General features: G+C 41.7%; 1 protein-coding gene across 1 annotated transcript in view; it reads right to left on the bottom strand.

The window, feature by feature from the left end:
* The window catches only part of LOC124789001 (protein yellow-like), a 67953-nt gene that overhangs the window by 39589 nt on the left and 5012 nt on the right, over positions 1-23352 (bottom strand). The window contains exons 4-6 of the mRNA XM_047256288.1: positions 21146-21463; positions 19591-19763; positions 4950-5254 (exon numbers count right to left, since the gene is read on the bottom strand). Of these exons, the coding sequence (XP_047112244.1) occupies positions 4950-5254; positions 19591-19763; positions 21146-21463 (796 nt within the window). The remainder of the gene's footprint in view (positions 1-4949; positions 5255-19590; positions 19764-21145; positions 21464-23352) is intronic.

Genomic DNA, 23352 nt, shown 5'->3' with positions numbered 1-23352 from the left:
TAACATCGAGTATAGATTTAAGTGTCAGAAAGTCTTTTCTGAAAGTATTTGTATGGAGTGTAGCCATGTATGGAAGTGAAACATGGATGATAAATAGTTAAGATAAGAAGAGAATAGAACCTTTTGAAATGTGGTGCTACAGAAGAATGCTGGAGATTAGGTGGGTAGATCACATAACTAATAGAACAGAATTGCAGAGAAGAGAAATTTGTGGCACATCTTGACTTGAAGAAGGGATCGGTTGGTAGTTCATATTCTGAGGCATCAAGGGATCACTAATTTAATATTGGAGGGCAGCGTGGAGGGTAAAAACCGCAGAAGGAGACCAAGAGATGAATACACTAAACAGATTCAGAAGGATGTATGTTGCAGTACGTACTGGGAGATGAAGAAGCTTGCACAGGATAGAGGAGCATGGGGAGCTGCATCAAACCAGTCTCTGGACTGAAGACCACAATAACATGATGGGATGAAATTGTTTACAATTTATATGCCCAAGCTGTAGCTGCTTGTTTCACAGTGCACACCGTAAATAAAGAATTAGCTCAGCCAGGGCCGGGTACAAGGAATGCGCCAACCTGTTTGATCTTGCCCACGGCAGCAAGGGCGGTCGAAATGACTAATGTCCTGGGTGAGCGCGAGAGAGGGGAATGAGTGTGTGTGTTGCGTGAGAGAAGATTCTGACAGATGGATGTTTACGCTGGACGTATGGATAACATCCTAATACCTACCTCTCCAATCATTCCCGGATGCCCTCCATGGTGGGGCCTCGTGCACTCTGGCATACACGCGCAATTACGAATGCGGCTCCGAACGATGCTGTAGTTTTCTTCGTTCCCTGAGCGTCGGCGCTGGCGATATACACGTGGACTGGCGCGCTGTGTGTGTGCATCGGGGAGGTGAGGGCGCGGGATGTGTGAGTGTTTCAGTGATCTCTGACATCTGACCAAGGCACTACTGCTACGTACTGGGTCGTGGTTTAAGTGTGTTGTGTCTAGCGCTTCTGAATACATTGCATTGGACTCTATCTTGCAGTTGTTTTTGCTGTTGGCTCTATCCTATCACGCGGTAAAGCGTTCCTTCTTCTCAATGTAGGGGAGACGACCAACTTAGGAATTGTATAGTACTTTAAAAACCTAGTAGCGACGCCCAATTCCCGACTGACAGCGATCTGCGACATCTAGCCATGACAACTACTACTACTGTGGATTGGGTCGTGGTTTTAGTGTGACACATTTAGTGCTTCTCATTACATTGCAGTGGTATTTGCTGTTGTTTCTATTCTATCATGCAGTAGAACATTCCTCCCTCCTTTGGAATGTAGCGGAGTGGACGTATTTAGGAAATCTATAGTACTTTTAAAAACTCAATCGCGACGTCAAATTCCAGACTGATCAATTGCTGTTGTCTCTATCCTATCACTGTACTGCGTGCACGCATGCGTTTGGTACGGGCGGGCATGGCTCCTGCGGTCGATTGGACTACCCTGCAGTCGCGGTTCGTGATCGTGAGTTTTTGTGATCGTCTGGCTTATGTTTTCACCAGGTATGTTTATTCGTGAAGGAGAGTGTTTCTGTTCACAAACATTGGGGCGTACACGACCTCGGATATATTTAGCATACGATCTATTTGTGACTGAAATTTCATTACTTCATTTGCATTATGTTTTGCTTATGATACTCAAACGTTAAAAACATGTTTTATTATGAAGAAGGATCATTGTACAGTAGAAGTGAGTGTCTTAAGCGATCTATTTGACTCCTGTAAGTTGTTAAACAATTAATGGGTTATTTCACGCAATCGAAATTGCGTCAGCTTTCTCTTTGTCTCCAGCATTAGCCCATAGGGGTATAGTATTCTGAGGATAGATGGAAACCTCCATATTCGTGTTTGGAAACGCTGTTTCACGCAGAGACATGTCAGTGAGTGAATGTGGAATTTGCCATTCAAAAGAATTCGGCCACTTGATGATAAATTTGGGGACCATGAGACCAAAGGAGGCTGATATCTGGTATGCGCCAGTGGCATTTAGTAACGTGACCTGTGGTAAGGAAGTTGAGCTGTTTTGACCTTTGTGGAGGCGCCCTGACAATACACACACATGCCGCAGACCCAACACCTAGGCTAGCATACTGCACTTGATTCCACTCACTGTCTGTTACAGTTATTATCTCAGTCTCACAAAAACTGATTAAATAAAGAGGATGTATCAATAAATTGTTAACTCTGATTTGAATTTCCTGTCATGAGATCCTTCCTCTCCAGCACACACCACAGAGCGAGTCTTTTTCCTACCAATTTTTTGTTCGAGGGCTGGGATGGGGGATAGGGGTGGGATGGGGGGTGGGGAGGGGATGAGTGGTAGGGAGGGAACGTCCTCTGATGGTGGACATTGTGCAGTAGCTTTGTCAATCCCTGCATGTCAAGGTGAGCACACACGAAAAGTTTCCAATAAGATGACACCCCCAATCTGCAGCACTGGAATTATGTAATTACAACATGTAGTTGCAGGGTGTGAGCTTCTTCCACTAAATAAAAGTGAGATCCAATCCGTGTGAATTTAATTTGATAAATAAACGATATATCCTACTTTTATGATTGAATTTCCTGTTGTGAAATCCGTTCCTCTGCAGCACAGAGCTGCCATTTTCCAGGTGGGAGGGGGCGGGGGGCAAGAGTTGGAGGGAAGGGGAATGTTTGCCATAGGGGTGGGGGTTAACTGATTCATCAATTTAATTAAGTAGTCAATCCAAGTCATAGAATGAGAGGAGACTATTCGAATAACTCAGGCCTGAAAGTGTATCTGTGTCAGTGAGTGGGGGTGGGGAGGGTTGGAACTTTTATGAGAAGTTTGCAGGAGGAGACTGAGGGGGAGAGATAAGAGGAGGTTTCTCAGAACAACAGTTTAACCCAGGGAGCCATAATCCATTTAGCAGACCGATAGTGAAGGGCCTGTCAATTGAAGAGAAGGTTTATCCCCAGTGGGTTATAATCTTAGCAGAACAATTGGCTAAGGACCTGTCAGTCAAAAGAGAATAATAGGTTTGCCCTTTAATGCGTACTTGCCCCTGATGTAGGTTGCCTACAATGTGGGCTGATGCTCTCCATGCCTCCCTACTGAGGGCAGCCAACTTGTGCCATACAGCTCTGAGACGACACGCCATACCGATGCAGCGCCTGCCGACGACAACGGAACACTGTGAGTGATAAAGAACAGTGGTGAGACAATTCGTCCCACTCTACTTCCACGCTCAGTCAAATCGTTCCTGAGATTTGTAATTTTGTTTTGATTTGTGTAAATAGCACTGAAATAAACACATTTCTTTCATCACTTGATCATTTAAGCAGTCTTTTACATTCGTACATGAATCCCTTCATTTAGTATCCTTTATGCCTGATTTCATTTTAATTATTGATATTAATTAATCTTTGGCTGCTAACGTGGGGCAATCTCATTAGCTATCATCTACTCGTCATTTCACGTCCGAAAGCAAAGAAGAAATCTAAGTTCACTACATTTTATGGCGCACAACGTGGGTCAATCTCATTAGTGATCTACTTGTCATTTCATGTCCGACGGCAGCATAGAATTCCGATTTCATCACAACAGTTTAGACAAGAGGAGAACAGATGGTTTTGAAATGTGGTGTCACAGAAGAATGCTGAAGATTAGGTGAGTTGATTGTATAACTAATCAGGGGGTACTGAATAGAATTGGGGAGAAGAGCAATTTGTGGCACAACCTGACTAGAAGAAGGGATTTGTTGGAGGCACACATTCCCAGGCATCAAGTGATCACCAATTTAGTACTGGAGGGAAGCGTGGGGAGTAAATATCATCGAGGGAGACCAAGAAATGAATACAAGCCGCTTCAGAACCGCGTAGGTTGCAGTAGTTACTCAGTGGTGAAGAGGCTTGCACAGGTTGGAGTAGCATGGAGAGCTTCATCAAACCAGTCTTTGGACTGAAGATCACAACAACAACAGTAATTCAGGATACAGTTTCTGTCGGTCTTCAAACATCTTTCTTATCAGGTTTTACAACATTTTCGTTACACTCTTCTGTAACTCAAACAAACCATCGACCATTCCACATAATCTTCATTTTATGTGACCGACATCGCCTGTTGGCTCTCTTTGGCGTACTTCCGACACTCTAGAGCAACATTCTACGAAGGGTTGCAAGAATGTTTTGTAAGGAATCTTCTTTTTAGAGTGACCCCGTTTTTCAAGTATCTGGCCACTGAACAGCAGTCTACCACATACTTTGTTTACACCAAAGTTTATAAGATCAATTAATTTTATATCCTCACAAACTATTATGCACAGGTATTTAGATATGTTGACTGGTACCAGTTGTGACTCACTGATACGTTTTGCAACATACATGCCATATCTCAGTTTGCAATACATCATATTCTGAATAACGCACCTCCTATGATTGGTGCAGCAAACATGGTACTCATTCAAAGAAACGGAAAATTTACCTTCACTATAATTACAAGCTCAATCTGTAGTTGTTCACATGAACTGTAATCGTATTTCTAAACCTAACTAATCATATCTCACAGTCGTCATTATCGATATCCTCCTTTTAATGCCCTTACTATACTACACTTTTTAGGTAAGTTACTGATTTTAAGTATTTTTTCACCTGCGTGGACATGATCAGCACCATAAAATGGTTCAAATGGCTCTGAGCAACATGGGACTTAACATCTGAAGTCATGAGTCCCTAGAACTTAGAACTATATAAACATAACTAACCTAAGGACATTACAAACATCCATGCCCGAGGCAGGATTCGAACCTGCGACCGTAGCGGTCGCGTGGTTCCAGACTGAAGCGCCTAGAACCGCTCGGCCACTCCGGCCGGCGATCAGCACCATGCGATAACAAATACGTAAAGATTAGAAATATGATAATTCTGTTTTTATCTGGGACTCTTACTTGTCAAGTCATACTCGCCGACCATTCTAGGATCGTAGAGTCCTTTGGCTATCATTTCCTTCTCCAGCGTTCCATCGTCTCCGAAGTCGAACTCGATCCATTTGGTGGCCTTGATAGTGACCAGCAGCGGCTCTTCGCAAGCGCTCTTACCCCTCGTCACTGGGGACGTCTTGCCGGTCCAGTGAGCAGCTCTGACATGACCACCGTGCCTCAGGACGTGGTTTGACTTGTGGTCAGCGTCACCATCCACGACCGGCAGCACCACCAGCATTGCAAACGTCGACGCGTGAGGCCTCATCTCGTACCTGTTGGGGCATATTTTTTAAATTATCTAGATGGAAACGAGGAATACAGACCTCTGTAGGTGTGATATATTGACATCAGTTCTAGGGGCACGCATAGAATATTTGTTGTTGACTTCCGTGTCTGTGTGCAGGCGGACGCTATGCACTCATTGTAGTGTTCATTGCAGATAACGTGAAGCAGTCTTGACAAATGTTCCTTTGACAAGTGCCAGCGATAGTTTTCCGAGTAAATGTATTGTCTTTTGTTTCTCGCTAAGCTACTGCGGGAAATGTGGCATATTTTTTGACGCATGCAAGTTATTGTTAGCGTTTGTATCTGACAAATTGTCCCACCAACTTTCTTTTTTATGGAACTATAACTATCTCGAAGAAAGTACAAAGAGTCTTCGAAGAAAACTCCAGCATTATAACAAGTGAGGACCTTGATCGAACACTAATAAGAGAATGGCGCAGCAAACCACTGTCTCTCCTTCAAGAGAAGAGCTGCCACTGCTGTACTAGATGAAAGCAAACACATATCTCCAACACGCTTCGCGTGTTTATTATTATGACACCCACATCATGCAATCAAAATTTCGATCTTTAGCACTAATAAATATTCCATAGCGATTCCGGCGAAACGATAACACTTGTCACATCACGGCATTTTCTGTCTTCGAGAGACGTCGATGTTTCACTGATCTCACGTTTCAACTTCCTATGTCAGTAGAAGTCCGCAGGTGTTAAATCTAGTTTTCATAACCGAACGACCGATCCAGCCAGTTCCGACTGTTCTGTTAAGGAATGTAATTATCTCTTCTGTTATAGGGGTGGTGAAGGGGGACATTCGTCGTGTAGGTACCATCTGAATTGCCTTAGATACAATGGAATGTCTTTCAGTAACAGTGGTAGGTTATCTGCTGGGAACTGCAGATTCGTGAATAAAGAAGCTACCAATGATGGCGTTCCTGAAACCCTCACCATACATTTACATGCCAAGGTCATTGTAGGCCCACTTCTCATGGCCTTCATGTAATTTGGAGTGGTCAGTATAGCATACTGAAGATTGATTTGCCGTGCTTTGGAAGCAAAATGATCAGAGGAAAAACGTCTACCCTTACACATTTACGCTGTTCATGCCTTAAAACTGTACCATTGTATGACATATGGTTTACAGATATGACGTCATAAACATTGATTTATTTACCTAGTTTGTTACTTTCATGTTCCATGGATCATTTGGTACGATAAATCGTCATGATGGGGAACGAGTCGTTTTACATTCATATTGCAAATTAATTTGTACACCTATTTCTACTCTAAACATCATCATACACTTTTTTCCCCGAAATGAAAAACAATATAGAAAGATTGAGTTAGCAATTCCTACCCACCACCTTTTCCACATTACAAACATAGAAATTCTTCTACAGAATAGAAGGAGTTGTCAAGAAGAAACCTTTTCAATTTATTTTCAAATTTTACCTGGTTGTCTGTTAGACATTTTATATCACTGGGAAGTTGGTCAAAAACTTTCCTTGCAGCGTTGTGTACCCCTTTCTGTGCTAAAGAACACCTTAATGTTGAGTAATGAATGACATTTTTCCTTCTAGCATTGTAATTATATACCTCATTGTTCCTATAGAACTGTTGTGGATTATTTACAACAAACTTCATGAGACAATAAATACACTGTGAAGCTATAGTCAAAATTCCAAACTCCTTAAACAGATGTCTACAAGATGATCGAGGGTGAGCACCACATATTGTTCTTACAGCACGTTTTTCGGCAGTAAAGACCTCCTTTCTTAAAGATGAGTTACCCCAGAACATTATTCCATGTGATATTACTGAATGAAAATAAACAAAATATGACAACTTACTGATTTCCCTCTCTCCAAAATTTGCTATGATTCTAAGTGCAAACGTAGATGAACTTTGTTGTTGCAGGAGTTCCAAAATGTGTTTTTTCCAATTTAAATTTTAGTCAATATGGACACCTAGGAATTTAGAAGTTTCTACCCTACGTAGTATTTCATCAACGTGTGTTACACTTATCACTGGTGCAGTACCCCTAGAGGTGCAGAACTTAAGATTATATGTCTATGTAAAATTCAGGGTGAGACCATTAGCAGAAAACCAGTCAATGATACTTTTGAGGACTTTGTTCACAATTTCTTCCATTACTGTATGTATACTGGGAGTGATTACAATACTGGTGTCATCTGCAAAAAGAACTAATTCTGCTTATTGTGCATTAGATGGTACATCATTTACATATATGAGAAACAGATTGAGCCTTGGGGAACCCCATATGTGATTTCCCCCAGTCAGAGTTATGTCCCTGGATTCTTTTGGCTGAATTACTACTATGTACAACTTTCTTCATTGTTTTGGTTAGGTATGACATGAACCATTGGTTGGCTATACCATCAATCCAATAAAACTTCAATGTATCTAGGAGTATGCTATGATTCACACAATCAAATTCCTTTGATAGATCACAGAAAATACCTATCGGAGCTATTTTGTTATTTAATGCTTGTAATATCTGGTGTGTGAACATGTAAATGTCATTCTCAGTAGAACAACCCCTTTGAAACCCAAACTGTGATTTGCTGAGGATATTAGTGTTGCCAAGGTAAGATACTATTCTAGAATACATCACATTCTCAAAAGGTTTGGAAATGATGTCAGCAGTGAAATAGTTTGGTAGCTACTGACGTCTCTCTTATCACCTTTCTTTGAGAGGGGTTTAACAACGGCATATTTTAGTCTCCCTGCAAAAATAGCTTGAGTTTGTGATGCATTAAATATTTCGGACAATATCGGACTCATTATATGGGAACAAACCTGTAGTACTCTATTGGAAACTCCATCAACACCAGAAGAGCTTTCATTATTGAGAGAATGTTTGAGCCTCTTAATTTCAGAAGTATAAGTTGGTAGTACATTCATATGATTTAATTTTATGAGAGTTACTTCTTCAGCGTAGTGCTGTGATCTTTCTCTTGAACTGTTGGTTCCTGTGGTTTCTACTATGTTTAAGAAATGATTATTAAATACATTTGCTACCCATGTCTTGTCATTTATAATCCTTCCATTCAATTCAATACTAATGGTTTCCTATAATCCCACCGGGAATCGTGAGAAACTACGTTTTATTAAGACGGAGCCCAAATTACCAAGACTATCCCAATTCAGTATCCGAGAATGAGAGCACGTAGAGACATCCAACAAACTTCAAAAATAATTTCAAACCCTTTCTAAACTGTTTCTCGCTCTGATGCTTAACGTCAAATATTTAACACATTATTTCTTTTCTAAAGCAATCGTAAACTGTTTTATAGAGGGGAATTGGATTCTTTAGAAAATCGGCGGCTTACTAGTACTAACTACATGGAAAGAAGCACTGAGGGGTTAAGAGCCACCTACATCCCACACGATTTGCTATGAAGGGAAAGTGACACTAAAGCATAACTCAGGATCACGTGGAGCAATCTGTAAGGTACATAGGGCTTCAAATGTCCAAGAAATAGTGTGGGAGCAAGACTGCCCACTGCCACTAGATATGACGTAAAAATATTCGTAAACGGCATGTTTTTTATTTATTCCCTGTATTTGGTTGGCTTGGAGAAGGCCTCCAAGGCTACCAAATACAGTTAAAAGAGTCGAGTCCAATTTGTGTGTTTTTCGTGTGATTCAGTGTGTCAATCAGATCCGCGAAAGTGAGTACTGTAGCGAGCCAATAATTTTGTCAACGTGTAACGTGATGCAGGATGAAGCCACATCCTCTCTGGAGTCGTATGGTGTAAAACAGGGGAGAATCAGACGTAGTATATGTGTGCAATATACTCTTATGTCAGCAGGAGATGTAGAATGTATGCTTATCTGATCGATTTCAACCAAACTTGGTATATGTATCAAGTACTATATGGAAATAAGTACTGTGCGAATAGAACCCACGACCATCATATTGGGAGTGAGGTGCTAACGTGGTGATGGATGTAGAAGGGGGAAGAACGAGATGGGCAGACACAGGACAGGAGAGAAACATACAGAGAGAGGGGTAATTGGGAGACGGAAAGAGGAGGGAGCAGGAGATGGACTCAGAGAACATTGGAATACATAAATACACAGGCAGTTCCAGGTTTTTCACCTGGTATGTCTATGTGTTCATGTGTGTAAGTGTTGTACCTTAATATGTACTCGAATCAGTGTGTTGGCTGCTTCTTCTCTGTGTCAAACAGTTTTTCCTCAAACATGTCGCATGCTTCATTAGCGCAAGTTTTCTCCACGATTGTAACTGCACCACAGGATGGACTATCACTCTCAGTACAGAATAACAGTTATGCATACACGTGCCCTCATTTCAACACCTGACCTGCTGTCCAGGGAAAAATAAGCATTAAGGGGTTGCCGCATGTGGTACCCAGCGTAAAAACATGCTACCAGTAACTGCTATTATTATTAGTATGCAAGTGACGCAAGCACTCATTTCACCAAACTGAGTAACCAATACAAATATTAGTGCGCTTACACCCGTTACTCTCTGCACAAAAATGGTATCGCAAAGTTTTTGCGATAGTTTCCTGGAGATGATAGATCGCGTCTTGGAGACCAACATTTGTGTGGGACAAAACGTTTTCTGATGCTTCCCAGCGACACTAGCGTCATTATATTGAGTTCGTCGGTCCTGATAGGCCGATATTTCGTAAAAGTATCAGGACCCACTAAACAGCTTAGCTGTCTCTAAGCAGAGAAAGGTATTTCAGAAGCTCGGTCTACCCGCTTTCAGGTCTTGCAGAGGACTCTCCTATACGCAATAAGTGTTCTCTCTAACAGAAACTGTTCTCCACTACGTGATCTATCACCACTGCACTTTTGTCGCAAAGACTTTCAGACACCGTGTATATATTCCTTTCTGCCTTCTTGTGTCCATTCCTCGACGTCACTCACTCACGCTAATATCATATTTAAATAAATCAGTTGCCTCGAAAACTGTCAATCCAAGCCTTGACCACTAAAACAACGTCATTTTCCTTTACTTTAAGGAAAGTAGGTAAACAATAACGGGTACTTACGGAAGTAAGCATCTAGATACAGGAAAGAAGAAACAATGTGTCGGTCTGAAGCCTCCCGTGTGAACAATTAATTGTTTCACCACGACATTTCATACCAGCGCAATTCAATCGTACAAGTATCAATGTCGACGAATAGTATTCATTGGGTGTGAAATGCGACGCCAGGAAGTAGGAGTCACCGCAAATTCAAGTGGCTACATTTAACGCAGAAGCGTTCTTTGTCACTCGTAGGTGTTATCACCCGCTTTTGACACAGATACTGCTGATAGAAAGTTGTCTCAAACAAATACATATCCCTGGTCTTTCGATCTGAAACGTTATGAGTGCCAACTCCTTTGTACTGTCATCATTAGAATATGGAAATTTATCATAGTAACTACTAAACATCCATTGCATGAGGCACAACACTTGCCTTACCAATGTTTACAGGAACGTATCAAGCGGCGACTACGTCCATGGAAACTATATATATGCACATTGCAGTATATAATGGAACCTGTTTCAAGTTATCGGCTTGTGCAATGTCAGTGTGATTTATAATGTCTTGTAACTCCCTCAGGAATATGTTTCTATGTTGCAACTAAGAAAACAACGGAAGTAGATACGCAATACGTCGATAACTTGACATTACTCATTTCGCATCTTTTAATTGCTCTCCAAAGGGCTGTTCTCCACGCCTCCATGTCATACTAGAAACCCCACATTACTCCTGTGTTCGAGCACACCAGGAAGCTCAGTTTTCGTTGCTTGGGAACTTGTCTGGCGATCCCGCTGTTCTTGTGTTAGGTTCTGCGGAGGGCAGCCAGTCCTCTATAACCGTAAAATCTAAGCACCGCTCAGCGACCGCTGTGCGTCGTAGCTGTGGATCGCTGTCTGGCATAGGGATTTTAGGTTCAGATCCTAGATCGTAAGCATGGTATAAATCACACTAAAAATACCAAGCCTCAAAAAGTGCTGTGTTCCGATGGGAATGACGGCTGTTGCGGCGAATCATTTGTTAGCTGAAATAATCCCTGATTTGTCTCTCTCGCCAACACGTTAATAGTAATTACATTCTACATTAGAAATTGGTTTCCACTACCTGTCCCCTAATACAGACCATACATTTCTCTTATTACCACACAACGGCTATGGGACCCTGAGAATCAAGACAACAGCTGTTGATAAAAATTGATGTGTCCTGAAATGGGGCTTATAAAAAATTCAGAGTGGAACAGTAGTCAACTCTCTCTATGCTCTTGCAGACACTACTAAATGGGAAGTTCTCGATGATTTGCCTCTGGTGACCCCTTCTCGGTGTGGATTCACCTACCACACACACCTGTTTCCGAAATAAAGCCGCCACTACAGGTGTTCAGTAAGTCTCTCTAGACCTGCCGTGTGGTGGCGCTCGGTCTGCAATTACTGACAGTGGCGACACGCGGGTCCGTCGTATACTAGCGGACCGCGGCCGATTTAAAAGGCTACCACCTAGCAAGTGTGGTGTCTGGCGGTGACACCACAGAATTATCTCTTTAATCTCTTGTAAACTTGGTGGCTTTGAGTCTGGGTTTCGTTGTGTACGATGGAACTCAAATTTTTCTGTAGGCTTTTCACAATTCAGTAATTTAGAAAGGTATTTTGCAAGAATTTCACAACTTTCGGTGTTGGTATGAGCAATTTCTCCATGGTCATTTTTGAACTGGAGTGATGGAGGAGAGTACTTTGTTAATTTTTGTTTGAATACTCTGTAGCAATTTCGGGAATTGTTTTTCTTGAAATCATTTTCTATGTCTTGCAATTTTTTGTCTTCGTGTTGTTTACGGACTGTTCGTATTGCTTTTGTGACTGTTTTCCTGGTATCTTTGAGATCTTCCAGGGTCTTTAGATTTTTGTTGCACAACCAATTTTTCCACGCCTGTTGTCTGAGATTTATCAGCTGGTCACACTCATCTGTCCACCATGGGTGTTTACGTGTTCTTGTTTGCGGTGCTACAGTTTCAGCTGCATTTAAAAGTCCTGCTTGCAGTTGTTGCCAATTTTGTGGTTTTAAATTTTGCGTTTCTTTTGTAAATTGTTCATTGCCATTTATCTTTTGTACATCATATTTACGGTGTGGAGATTTCTTAGTGAATTTTCTTTTTTCTGGAATGACATCTAGGGAGAATTTTGTTGGGTAATGGTCGGAATCTAGGTCTAGTCCATTAAGGACTTTAAGTTTCATGATTTCTACTGTATATACGCGGGAGATCATTACATGATGCAACTAATATTCACCTAGTAATGGATTAGGTGAGATCCAAGTTTTCGTTTTCGAGGCTCTTTTCTTGAAAAATGTTGATTTGAAAAAAAGGTCATGGTTGTTGCAGATTTCAATGAGTCGCATGCCATTCCGGTTTGTCTGTGTATGCCCTGACCATTTACCTACCCAATATCGATATTTCTTTTCTTTATCGATTTGTACATTGAAATCGCCCATAAGGATTTTGACATGCTTATTTGGGATTTTTTGGAGAATATTATCCAATTGGTTCCAGAATTCTTCTATTTCTTCTATTTTGTTTTTGTTAGTGATGTTAGTTGGTGCATGTCCGTTGATCAGGGTGTATATCTTATTAACTGATTTTATTGTCATCGTGGAGAGCCGACCCGAGTAAGATTTGAAAGTTGCGACTGAATCAAGTATTGATGTATCTACTATAAATCCAGTTCCAAATTGTGGACAATTTGCTAAGGCTCGTTTTCCAGGTTTTCCTTTGTAGATCCTGTATCCTTCCGAATCAAAAGGATTTTCATCTGTATATCGTGATTCCTGAAATGCAATAATTTTGATTTTACGTTCTCTCGATTTGTCCAGGATGTTTTTTAGTTTTCCCATTTTTAAGAGAGAATTTACATTAAATGTCATTAGCCAAATTCTAGATATTGGTTTGATTTACTTATTACGGGGTTTTGAGGTACTCCGATTTACCTCCATGCACACTTCTGTGGTCTCCCCAGAATCCGAATAGACCACTTGCGGTTTTTCAACCGTGGGATTTGACCCACTGGGGTAATTTGTCTTTGAAGTTGCTGTATCCATGTTGATTTAATTGGACTGAGTTTGTGACTGAAATTGAGATTTCGGTCTGGTTAAGCTCAGAGTTCCACCTCTGAGTTTTATAGATCAGCCGCCACTAACATGTGGAACAGACGCTGTAGGGTTACCGCCACTAACCTGTGGAACCGTCGTGCCCTTTGTCCAAGTAACCTTGGACGATAGCTTTTATAGTATCCCAAAAAGCAAGGTTGCCTCTTCCGTCAGTTCCGCCGTACCGATGATCTTCATTTCTGCCTTCACTGCCGTTGAGGTCTTCACCGTGTCCCTGGCAAGGGGCTCTCACGAGGTGCTATCACCCGGGCCAGGTGAAACAAGGTTTTTTATGAGGTGTTACTCCTCCCTCTCCTCCTTTTTCAACCGGGCTTGGGACCGGCTTTTAATATTGAATTTTATGCCATGTTGATGCAGTTCGTGTTTATAATCGTAAAAGGTGTGGCTAGATAACAATAGTGAATGAAGGTAACATCATTTGATACAACACAGTTATTCCTGTAGCTACATGCACCCCAAGCGTAACTTCTACTGATTTCTGTAGAATGAATCAGGAGTTTCTTTGCCTGACACATAAACTTTACATAAGAATGAAACGATATCATAACAATAATGTAACAAAATGTAACTGACTGACCAATCACCACATATGACAGAGACTTTCCAGGACAGAAGATACACTCCTGGAAATTAAAATAAGAACAACGTGAATTCATTGTCCCAGGAAGGGGAAACTTTATTGACACATTCCTGGGGTCAGATACATCACATGATCACACTGACAGAACCACAGGCACATAGACACAGGCAACAGAGCATGCACAATGTCGGCACTAGTACAGTGTATATCCACCTTTCGCAGCAATGCAGGCTGCTATTCTCCCATGGAGACGATCGTAGAGATGCTGGATGTAGTCCTGTGGAACGGCTTGCCATGCCATTTCCACCTGGCGCCTCAGTTGGACCAGCGTTCGTGCTGGACGTGCAGACCGCGTGAGACGACGCTTCATCCAGTCCCAAACATGCACAATGGGGGACAGATCCAGAGATCTTGCTGGCCAGGGTAGTTGACTTACACCTTCTAGAGCACGTTGGGTGGCACGGGATACATGCGGACGTGCATTGTCCTGTTGGAACAGCAAGTTCCCTTGCCGATCTAGGAATGGTAGAACGATGGGTTCGATGACGGTTTGGATGTACCGTGCACTATTCAGTGTCCCCTCGACGATCACCAGTGGTGCACGGCCAGTGTAGGAGATCGCTCCCCACACCATGATGCCGGGTGTTGGCCCTGTGTGCCTCGGTCGTATGCAGTCCTGATTGTGGCGCTCACCTGCACGGCGCCAAACACGCATACGACCATCATTGGCACCAAGGCAGAAGTGACTCTCATCGCTGAAGACGACACGTCTCCATTCGTCCCTCCATTCACGCCTGTCGCGACACCACTGGAGGCGGGCTGCACGATGTTGGGGCGTGAGCGGAAGACGGCCTAACGGTGTGCGGGACCGTAGCCCAGCTTCATGGAGACGGTTGCGAATGGTCCTCGCCGATACCCCAGGAGCAACAGTGTCCCTAATTTGCTGGGAAGTGGCGGTGCGGTCCCCTACGGCACTGCGTGGGATCCTACGGTCTTGGCGTGTATCCGTGCGTCGCTGCGGTCCGGTCCCAGGTCGACGGGCACGTGCACCTTCCGCCGACCACTGGCGACAACATTGATGTACTGTGGAGACCTCACGTCCCACGTGTTGAGCAATTCGGCGGTACGTCCACCCGGCCTCTCGCATGCCCACTATACGCCCTCGCTCAAAGTCCGTCAACTGCACATACGGTTCACGTCCACGCTGTCGCGGCATGCTACCAGTGTTAAAGACTGCGATGGAGCTCCGTATGCCACGGCAAACTGGCTGACACTGACGGCGGCGGTGCACAAATGCTGCGCAGCTAGCGCCATTCGACGGCCAACACCGCGGTTCCTGGTGTGTCCGCTGTGCCGTGCGTGTGATCATTGCTTGTACAGCCCTCTCGCAGTGTCCGGAGCAAGTATGGTGGGTCTGACACACCGGTGTCAATGTGTTCTTTTTTCCATTTCCAGGAATGTATATGCCTATTGATTACACACTGAAATATCCTGTGCCAAAAGTTGCATACTTCACAGAGGCAAGCTGTAACAGATTTTTATAAGGAATTCTTCGTTACTACAAGATGGCTTTGGAGTTATCAACATCTAGTCACCTTCAGGCAGATCCTGCCACATATATTTTACTGTTTGTGCATGTGTGGGGTTGTCAGTTAAGAACTGTCCTCAGTCCCACTGTTTCCACACGAGGTCCCAGAACGGTGACATTATTCCAGTGAAGTAAAGAATGTTTGATCGTTTGTGACAAGGACACTCGTCTACCTACGTTCTTCGTGTGAATTGCTACTTTCATATGTGTTATTCTTCAGAAGTGTGATATAGACACTAGCCTACTTTCTTGTGCTACAAAAACATTGTAGATCAGCAATATTACTTACTGCAGTACAAAATGTACAAATTATAAAAATAGCTCTGTGCAAAACTTTCTCATAGACATCATGAAACATAATAACCAAGTGTGGTGAATTCTGTTCTTTAAATCATTCACATGTTATTGAATTTGTAAATACCTTTTCATTTATTGTTCTTTAACACGTATTCTTCTACAGTGATTTTTCTCTTTGCATTTGTATTTTGTATGATCCTATCCTTAACGTTTAGAATTTTGTCCTCATCTTATTCCTCTCTGAAATGACCGTAGTACAAAATTCAACTCAGAGAAAGTAGAGGATATGTTAGGTGAGCGTGTCATTCCGATTTTGGTAAGCTATCGATATGCACGTCAGACATAGAGAAAGTTACTGTTAAGCAATCTTTGGTCTTGTTGTGGCACAGTCTTTGCCTTTGTTCAGCCGGATACTTTTTTATTTAATGTGTTGTAGGTGACGGACGTATTCAGTATCACTGTGTTGACTTGTGATTGTATGTGTTAGATTAAAAAGACTTATTGTAAACGACAACAAGGATGAGTATGATGTACATATTGGAAAATGAAGAGTGTAAACATTTTGAATAATGTCATTATATATGAAGAGAATCATTTTGAGACCAATTTGTTAGAAACCTATTATCAGCTAGTTAATTTTCTTAGGACTGAGACAAAGACCACCCAACTTCCCTGAGTCATGTATTAAGATATGAGTTGGTTAAGCTGTTCGGTTGTTCACTGAAATTCTCAGTTAAAATTTAACCTTTTCAAATCATTGTTCTCCTTGCTAAGCATAGTATTCTTCAGGACAGTGTTGTGTATGGAGATGGTGCGAATCCTTCACTGTGTTTTAATAATTCAACTCGTTCTGTATCTAGTGAATTTTGAAGTTTAACATTATCATGGTTTTAAGAGGGCAATAGGCGTAAGACGACACGCGTTTGACGTAACAGCTTACCACAGTGATGGTGCTGACGCTTCAGACTCTCATCTCACTCTACGAATGTATGTAAGGCACAGTACTGACCTCTACATCAAAAACATTTGAAAGGTGCTACAGACCCCTTCAGCGTCTTTAGTTGCAATCAGCTATGCATTTTTCGTTACAATAGTACTGCATTTCGCTTATCTTTAATGAATGAATGGAAATGGGTGGGAATTTTGAGTCTAAAAAACCAATCGTGTGAAAAATTAGAACGGAATATATTAAAAATAAAAATTGGAAATTCCAAGGTTGTAACACGGCAACTCTGTTATCGCAACTCGTATCGCTCGTGAGAAACTCAGCTTGCCATTTTCTCACATGATACACTGCGAACTATGGATGAATTGCAACAGGTAGATTCCTTATGTATATATTTCCGGAAAGCGGTGTCCCACTGCAGCTTGTTGCCGAAGGATACAGAATAAGTTCACAAATATGTGGGTGGCTCAAATATACTAATAATAATAATAATAATAATAATAGAACCTAGTATGTAGTCTACGAAGGCGAGAGCTCATCAGAGACAGGGGTATTGTCAGGAGTCCCCCAGGAGTGTGTGATAGGACCGCTGTTGTTCGCAATAAACATAAATGAGGTGGTGGACAGGGTGGGCAGCAATCTACGGTTGTTTGCTGATGGTGTTGTGACGTGCGGTAAGGTGTCGAAGTTGAATAACTGTAGGAAGATAAAAGACGACTTGAAAAAAAATTTCCAGCTGGTGTGATGAATGGAAACTACCTCTAAATGTGGAAAAATGTAAATTAACGCAGATCAATAGGAAGAACAAACCTATAATGTTCCGATACAGTATTGCTAGAGTCATTCTTGACACAGTGAAGTCGTTTAATTATCGCGAAGAGATATGAAATGGAATGAGCATGTGAGAACTATGATAAGGAAGGCGAATGATACAATATGTTTTATTTGGGGAATTTTAGGAAAGAGTGGTTCACCTGTAAAGGGGTCCACATATAGCACGTTTTGAGCACTGCTCGAGTGATTGGGATCCGTAACGGGTCGGATTGAAGGAAGACATCGAAGAGATGTAGAGTTCGGTAGCTACATTAATTGCCGGTAGGTCCGAACAACACTTACGTGTTACGGAGATGCTTTGGAAACTTACATGGTAATCACTGGAGGGAAGGCGACGTTCTTTTCGAGAAACACTATTCAAAAAATTAAGAGAACCGTCATTTGATGCTGACTGCCACACGATTTCCACGCCGCCGACATATCGTACGTTGCCCGCAAGGACCACGAGTAATAGATACGAGAAATTAGGGCTCATACGGAGGCATATTCCGCCTTCTATTTGCGAGTGGAACAAGAAAGGAAATGTCTAATAGTGGTACAGGGTACCCTCCGCCACGCAGCTTGCGATGGCTTTTTGTGGAGTATTTGTGTAGCTCTAGACGTAGACCCACCGGGACCTATTATCGGCATTCGAGTAGTCAGATATGCTGAACCACATTCCACTTCCTGGAGGCTGCCACAGCGTATATTTTTTCAGACACCTTCTCACAAACAGTAGACTGCCATACATTTTCGCGAATCTTAGGATACCATGTGCATATATCCTTGCGAATCTTGTCAAAGGAAATTCACCAAAATTTGAAAAAATTCAATAATACCTACAGGTGCAACACCAAAAAGAAATAACATTATCGCACTCGTCACTAAGGCTGTTAGTTAATCACAGTACTGTATTCAACATGTAGTCACAAAAATATGTGATAATTAAAAAAAAAACGTTGTACTAAATTTTTCAGAGCAAATTTTACATATATGCTAATGTTATTCCTTCTGAGTACTTCTTCTATAAAAGTGCATTATCCCGGCGGCATTAGTTGTATGGAAGGGAAAAGAGGATTACCTCTTTTGTTACAACTGTTTCACAAGAAATACATGTAATGGCTTAGGGTAAAACGTTCAGTTCGCGCTACTGAAAAAGTATAAAATGTGTTGTAAACCTACTAGTTCAACATCATATCGCCATATATCGCGTCGATGATCTATGACAAATAGAATAAGCTACCCCTATTTCGTAGGTGTGATACCAGCCGTTCTGAGTGTCCCAGTTACTTTGCTTAGCACAAAAGGCTCCCATCCGCGAGGATAACGTTTCAGATCCTTAGCCTGCCACCGATATTTTGATTTTCTGTAATTTCCCAAAGTTTCTTCAGGCAAATGACGGGACGGCCGTTATAAAAGGACACAGCCGATGCCGACAGAACTAGAAATCCTTGTTTTTCTTCCTTTCTTTGTGATGGAAGAGATCAGAATAACGTAAATGTACAATTATTGCAATTTTAATTTACGTGTCCTTACGTGTAATTGTAAGAGTTAATATTGAAACTGATTATCGCGAGTGATTGTAATTTTCACTTACTATTGAATTTTAATTTGCGTTATTCTAGTCACTAAATCAAGTTCGACTTATATTTTTGCATTCTTTATATTTCATTCTTTTCAAGGTATCATACAGTAGTAACTACATCCGATGGATCTTGCCGAGGCGCCAAGTTCCTACGAAATCACAAAGCAAAATCTGTTACACATAGAACTAACAATCTATATTCTTTATGTCAATATACAAAATCTGGAAGTTGTCTTCAGAGCAGTTGGTGGTGTTTGAAAGATAAGACGTTAATCGATCGCTCGTTACATATAATCTTTCTGTTTTGGTGTCTACGTTTATGCTGCTGATATACTGTAGATGTTCATCATTTTGAACGATCAAGCGAAAGTTCTTTGGGTCGTGAGGCTTGCTCGTATCCCAACAGTAGATAGCCAGTTCATCTAGAACGGGGAAGAATAGCAACTGTCCTTTTGGATCCACCGCTATTGCTCCGCTCTGCCCTGATATTTCCCCCGGCAGATTAACCTGAAACAGATCCACCAGTCTCGATCAGGAAGTTACGAACACATAACAAAACAAGTTTTACTTGCTCCATATACTTTGTAATTTCTTTAGTAATACCAAGCAACGCTAGTGTACGTGACATTTTTGGTTACACCACATTCTCCATGACCGTAATGAATATTTTCTCAAATGTATGACTGACTGAATGAATAATTCTGAAACAGAATCCAGTGCATAGTACACGACGGTGAATGTCCCATGGAAAAGCAAGTAACTTCGGATGTGATTCAAGCACACGAAAGGATCAGCAACTTTATAAGATTATACACAAAGGATGCCTTGGTACTCATCAAGCGTGATCGTTGGATGATTGTAATTAATAGTAGAAACACTTCGACAAAATTCCCACTTGGTGTAACTAGTGGCAGTCTTTCAGTGCCTATAACAGACAAGAATAACGCGATAGTATCTGATTACAGGATTAGTGGTGAATGGCAAGAGCAGTTCACATCTGTGTTAATTCTAAGAAGCAGTATGAGTAGAGGCGATTACGCTATTCCAGTATTAGATGAGGCAGATGGAAGACAAAGTTTTTGGAAAAGTTCTACGGAAATTTAGTGCTTTAGTAAAGTAAATCGCACACAAGACCCTACTGCGACTAAATCTGGAGTAACGTCCCTGCTTTGGGAGTCGTTAGGAAGCCAGCTTGAGAGCAGACATCAAGCGAGATTTCAGAGACGCCATGATGCGATCATAACATTTGGTGTAGGTCTCATTAGAGTGTAGCAGAAATGCTAGGAATACAGAATGGGAATCCTGGTAGAAATACGAGAACAACCGTTCTGTAAATTTAGAGAACCTTCATTTGAAGGTGTATATGCAGAGCAGAAATTACGTCCTTACTCGTATACGCCTGTAAGGATTTCTCTTTAAAAGTCTCGATTAACACCGTGGCTTTCCCTTGGACAACAGAAATTCTTACAATCTCGCAGCCGTAATGGGGTTTAAACTCAACACAATGCAAATATGCTCTTACCCACACCAAAAGATTGGGAATGCTAAAGGTCACATCTTGTACATGAAGAAAAATTAACTTCCTTACTAAACTACAATGTGGGCAGCTTCCTGTAACTAGGCGTTGGTGTACTTTCGTTCACTAAATAACCTTCTCATAGTTATTACGTCAAATTTCGTAGCTAAAGACTTGTGCAAAACGCGTATGACGACAGCCGGTTGCAGTAGGAATAGTCCGATAAACTGAATGAAGAAATGTATTTCACTGTGGTTCGCAGAAACAGAAGTGTATGTATGCTAGAATCTGGGCATTGCATCAGCAAAAGTATTCGCTCCATGTGGATGTGTTTGAGATACTGTGTGGGACAGAGGAAAACATGTGACGTTACCTGCGTCTTGATGTCCAAAACATCCCCGTCGCATGCATCTCGGATGACCTGCTTGTCGACAACGCCCTGGATGTTGCTGGCGAACGCCTGGAAGTAGAGTTTCCCATCGCAGCTCTCATCGGCGGTCACTCCATCGATTCCGTCTGGTAGATAGTAGGCTGGACCTCCCGCCTTCGTGAAGAAGAAGCCGGGCTTGGGGTGGAAGTACTGGCTCTGCAGGTGTTTGGAGGCTCCAGTGGTGAGGTCCGTCACCGACAGTACGTTGCCTCTGGTGTCGGAGCTGTAGGCCGTCAGGCAACCATCAGGGCACGCGTCCACCTGAACACAAACTCATGCCTCTGTATGTCCTTTAACACACTGCTCATCCGTCTTCCAGAAAAGCCACAGTGCTAAGGTTAGACAACTCTCAGTTGACTGGCATAACAACCTATATAAATAACAGAGAAATACCCACAAATCTTTTTTGATAAAACCATGTGATTCCACAATCAAAAATCCCAAAAACTACGTTTACCTTTTATTTCTATATCAGTGTCTAATCAAGTATTGTGGATAACCTTTGATAGTAATGTGTCTGTCAGCGCTTGCGGTTGGCGGCTCCTACAACTGTAACACCGCTGCCTTTTGGTGAGTTATGGCGAGTGTTACTGACTTTGCATGCCAAATACAGTTTACGTAAGAAAAACGAAATAATCCATCTTTAGCCCGCTCCTCATCCCCCAACTTCATACCTATATTCGCTTCTTGAGCATTGGAGTGGATTCTTGCCCTGCACATTTAATCCTTTTGTTGGCCCATAAGTGTTGTCATTGTTTACCCTCCTACCTCGACAGTGATTTTACAAATTGCGAACAACCTGACGAGTACATACACCAAGTGCTCATAACTAGAGAATGTATACGATTCGGTTATTAAATTTTTTTAAATAAAAGGCATCATAAAAACCAAGATTAGATTGGTCCGGTAAATAAGCGTAAAACAGCTACGCTGCTTGGTTTCTGTACTAACCCAAATGCTGAAAGGAATAATACTCGTATTGCTGCCTTTTCGAATGCCAACAATTTTTCCAGAGTTTCCGTATAATATCAGAGTATGCTGTAGACTAGGGAAACAGCACAAACAAGTAAGAATGGACAAGGGAGACCTATAATTCTATAACTTGTAAGGATGATCCTCTACAACTTTAGACAGACAACGTTGCGTCTGTGTTTGATATTGGAGTTTATCACTGTTATGAAGAGCATATCATTCAGAAATATATGACCAAATTTCCCAAAGTAGCCATCACAGTCATGTCAGCTGTCGAAGAACTGGTCTGAGTAGCCACTATATTTACTTATTTGTTTGTTTATTTATTTATTTAACCTGATCTCATTAGGGACATCAGGCATCTCTTAATCGGACCAACATTTCACTTCTAAAGTACCTTTTATAATTTCACAGTTACCTAAGAAATAACAATTTTAATATGAGAAATAATATTAAAAACGTTTGAGTGTCTTTAATGACAATTTGAGTAAATAATACTGGCTATAAATTAATGAAGGCATCGCTGACGTTTCACCTAATACTATTCCTGCTGCTGCCATTAATAATGATAATAGTAATAAAATTTACAATAATAACAATAATAATAGAAGCATATATGTAAATAATTGACATATATACCAAACAGATATTTTCTGATGTAGCAAGTTCTGGGGAACGGAAATGTAAGGAGACTACACTGGCTAAGTCTACTACGGAAATCTGATACGTTGAAATAAGGATGTATAAGGAAGGATGACGACTGCATGCAGAGACAATGAGAATCATTATTGATGCTTTAAGAGTTACGTCATTAAATGTCTTCTGAAGTTCGAGACGTTATTCAGATCACTTAATAACGCGGAAGTTTATTCCACAGTTGGTTTCCTACTAATGAGAAGGACTTCGACATTATGGCTGGACGATGGAGTGGGATAAAAAGGATTTTGAGCTGATGGGAATAGGTGCTTCTGCCATATTGTTCAAAGAAGAGCATTAAGATGGAGGAGAGATATGAGGCACAGTGACGTCGACAAGACAGAGGATATGGAAACATCTGCACTTGTCCACACGGAGTCAGGATAGCTGTGTGTCTGGTGGCGAAATATGATCAAAGAGTCGAGCATCACAAATATAACGCACACAGGCATTCATAACCAGTTCTAGGTGCCATGAGTTTT

The sequence above is a fragment of the Schistocerca piceifrons genome, chromosome 3, assembly GCF_021461385.2.
Source record: "Schistocerca piceifrons isolate TAMUIC-IGC-003096 chromosome 3, iqSchPice1.1, whole genome shotgun sequence".
Lineage (NCBI taxonomy): Eukaryota > Metazoa > Arthropoda > Insecta > Orthoptera > Acrididae > Schistocerca > Schistocerca piceifrons.
This window is presented reverse-complemented; position numbering and strand designations above follow the sequence as displayed.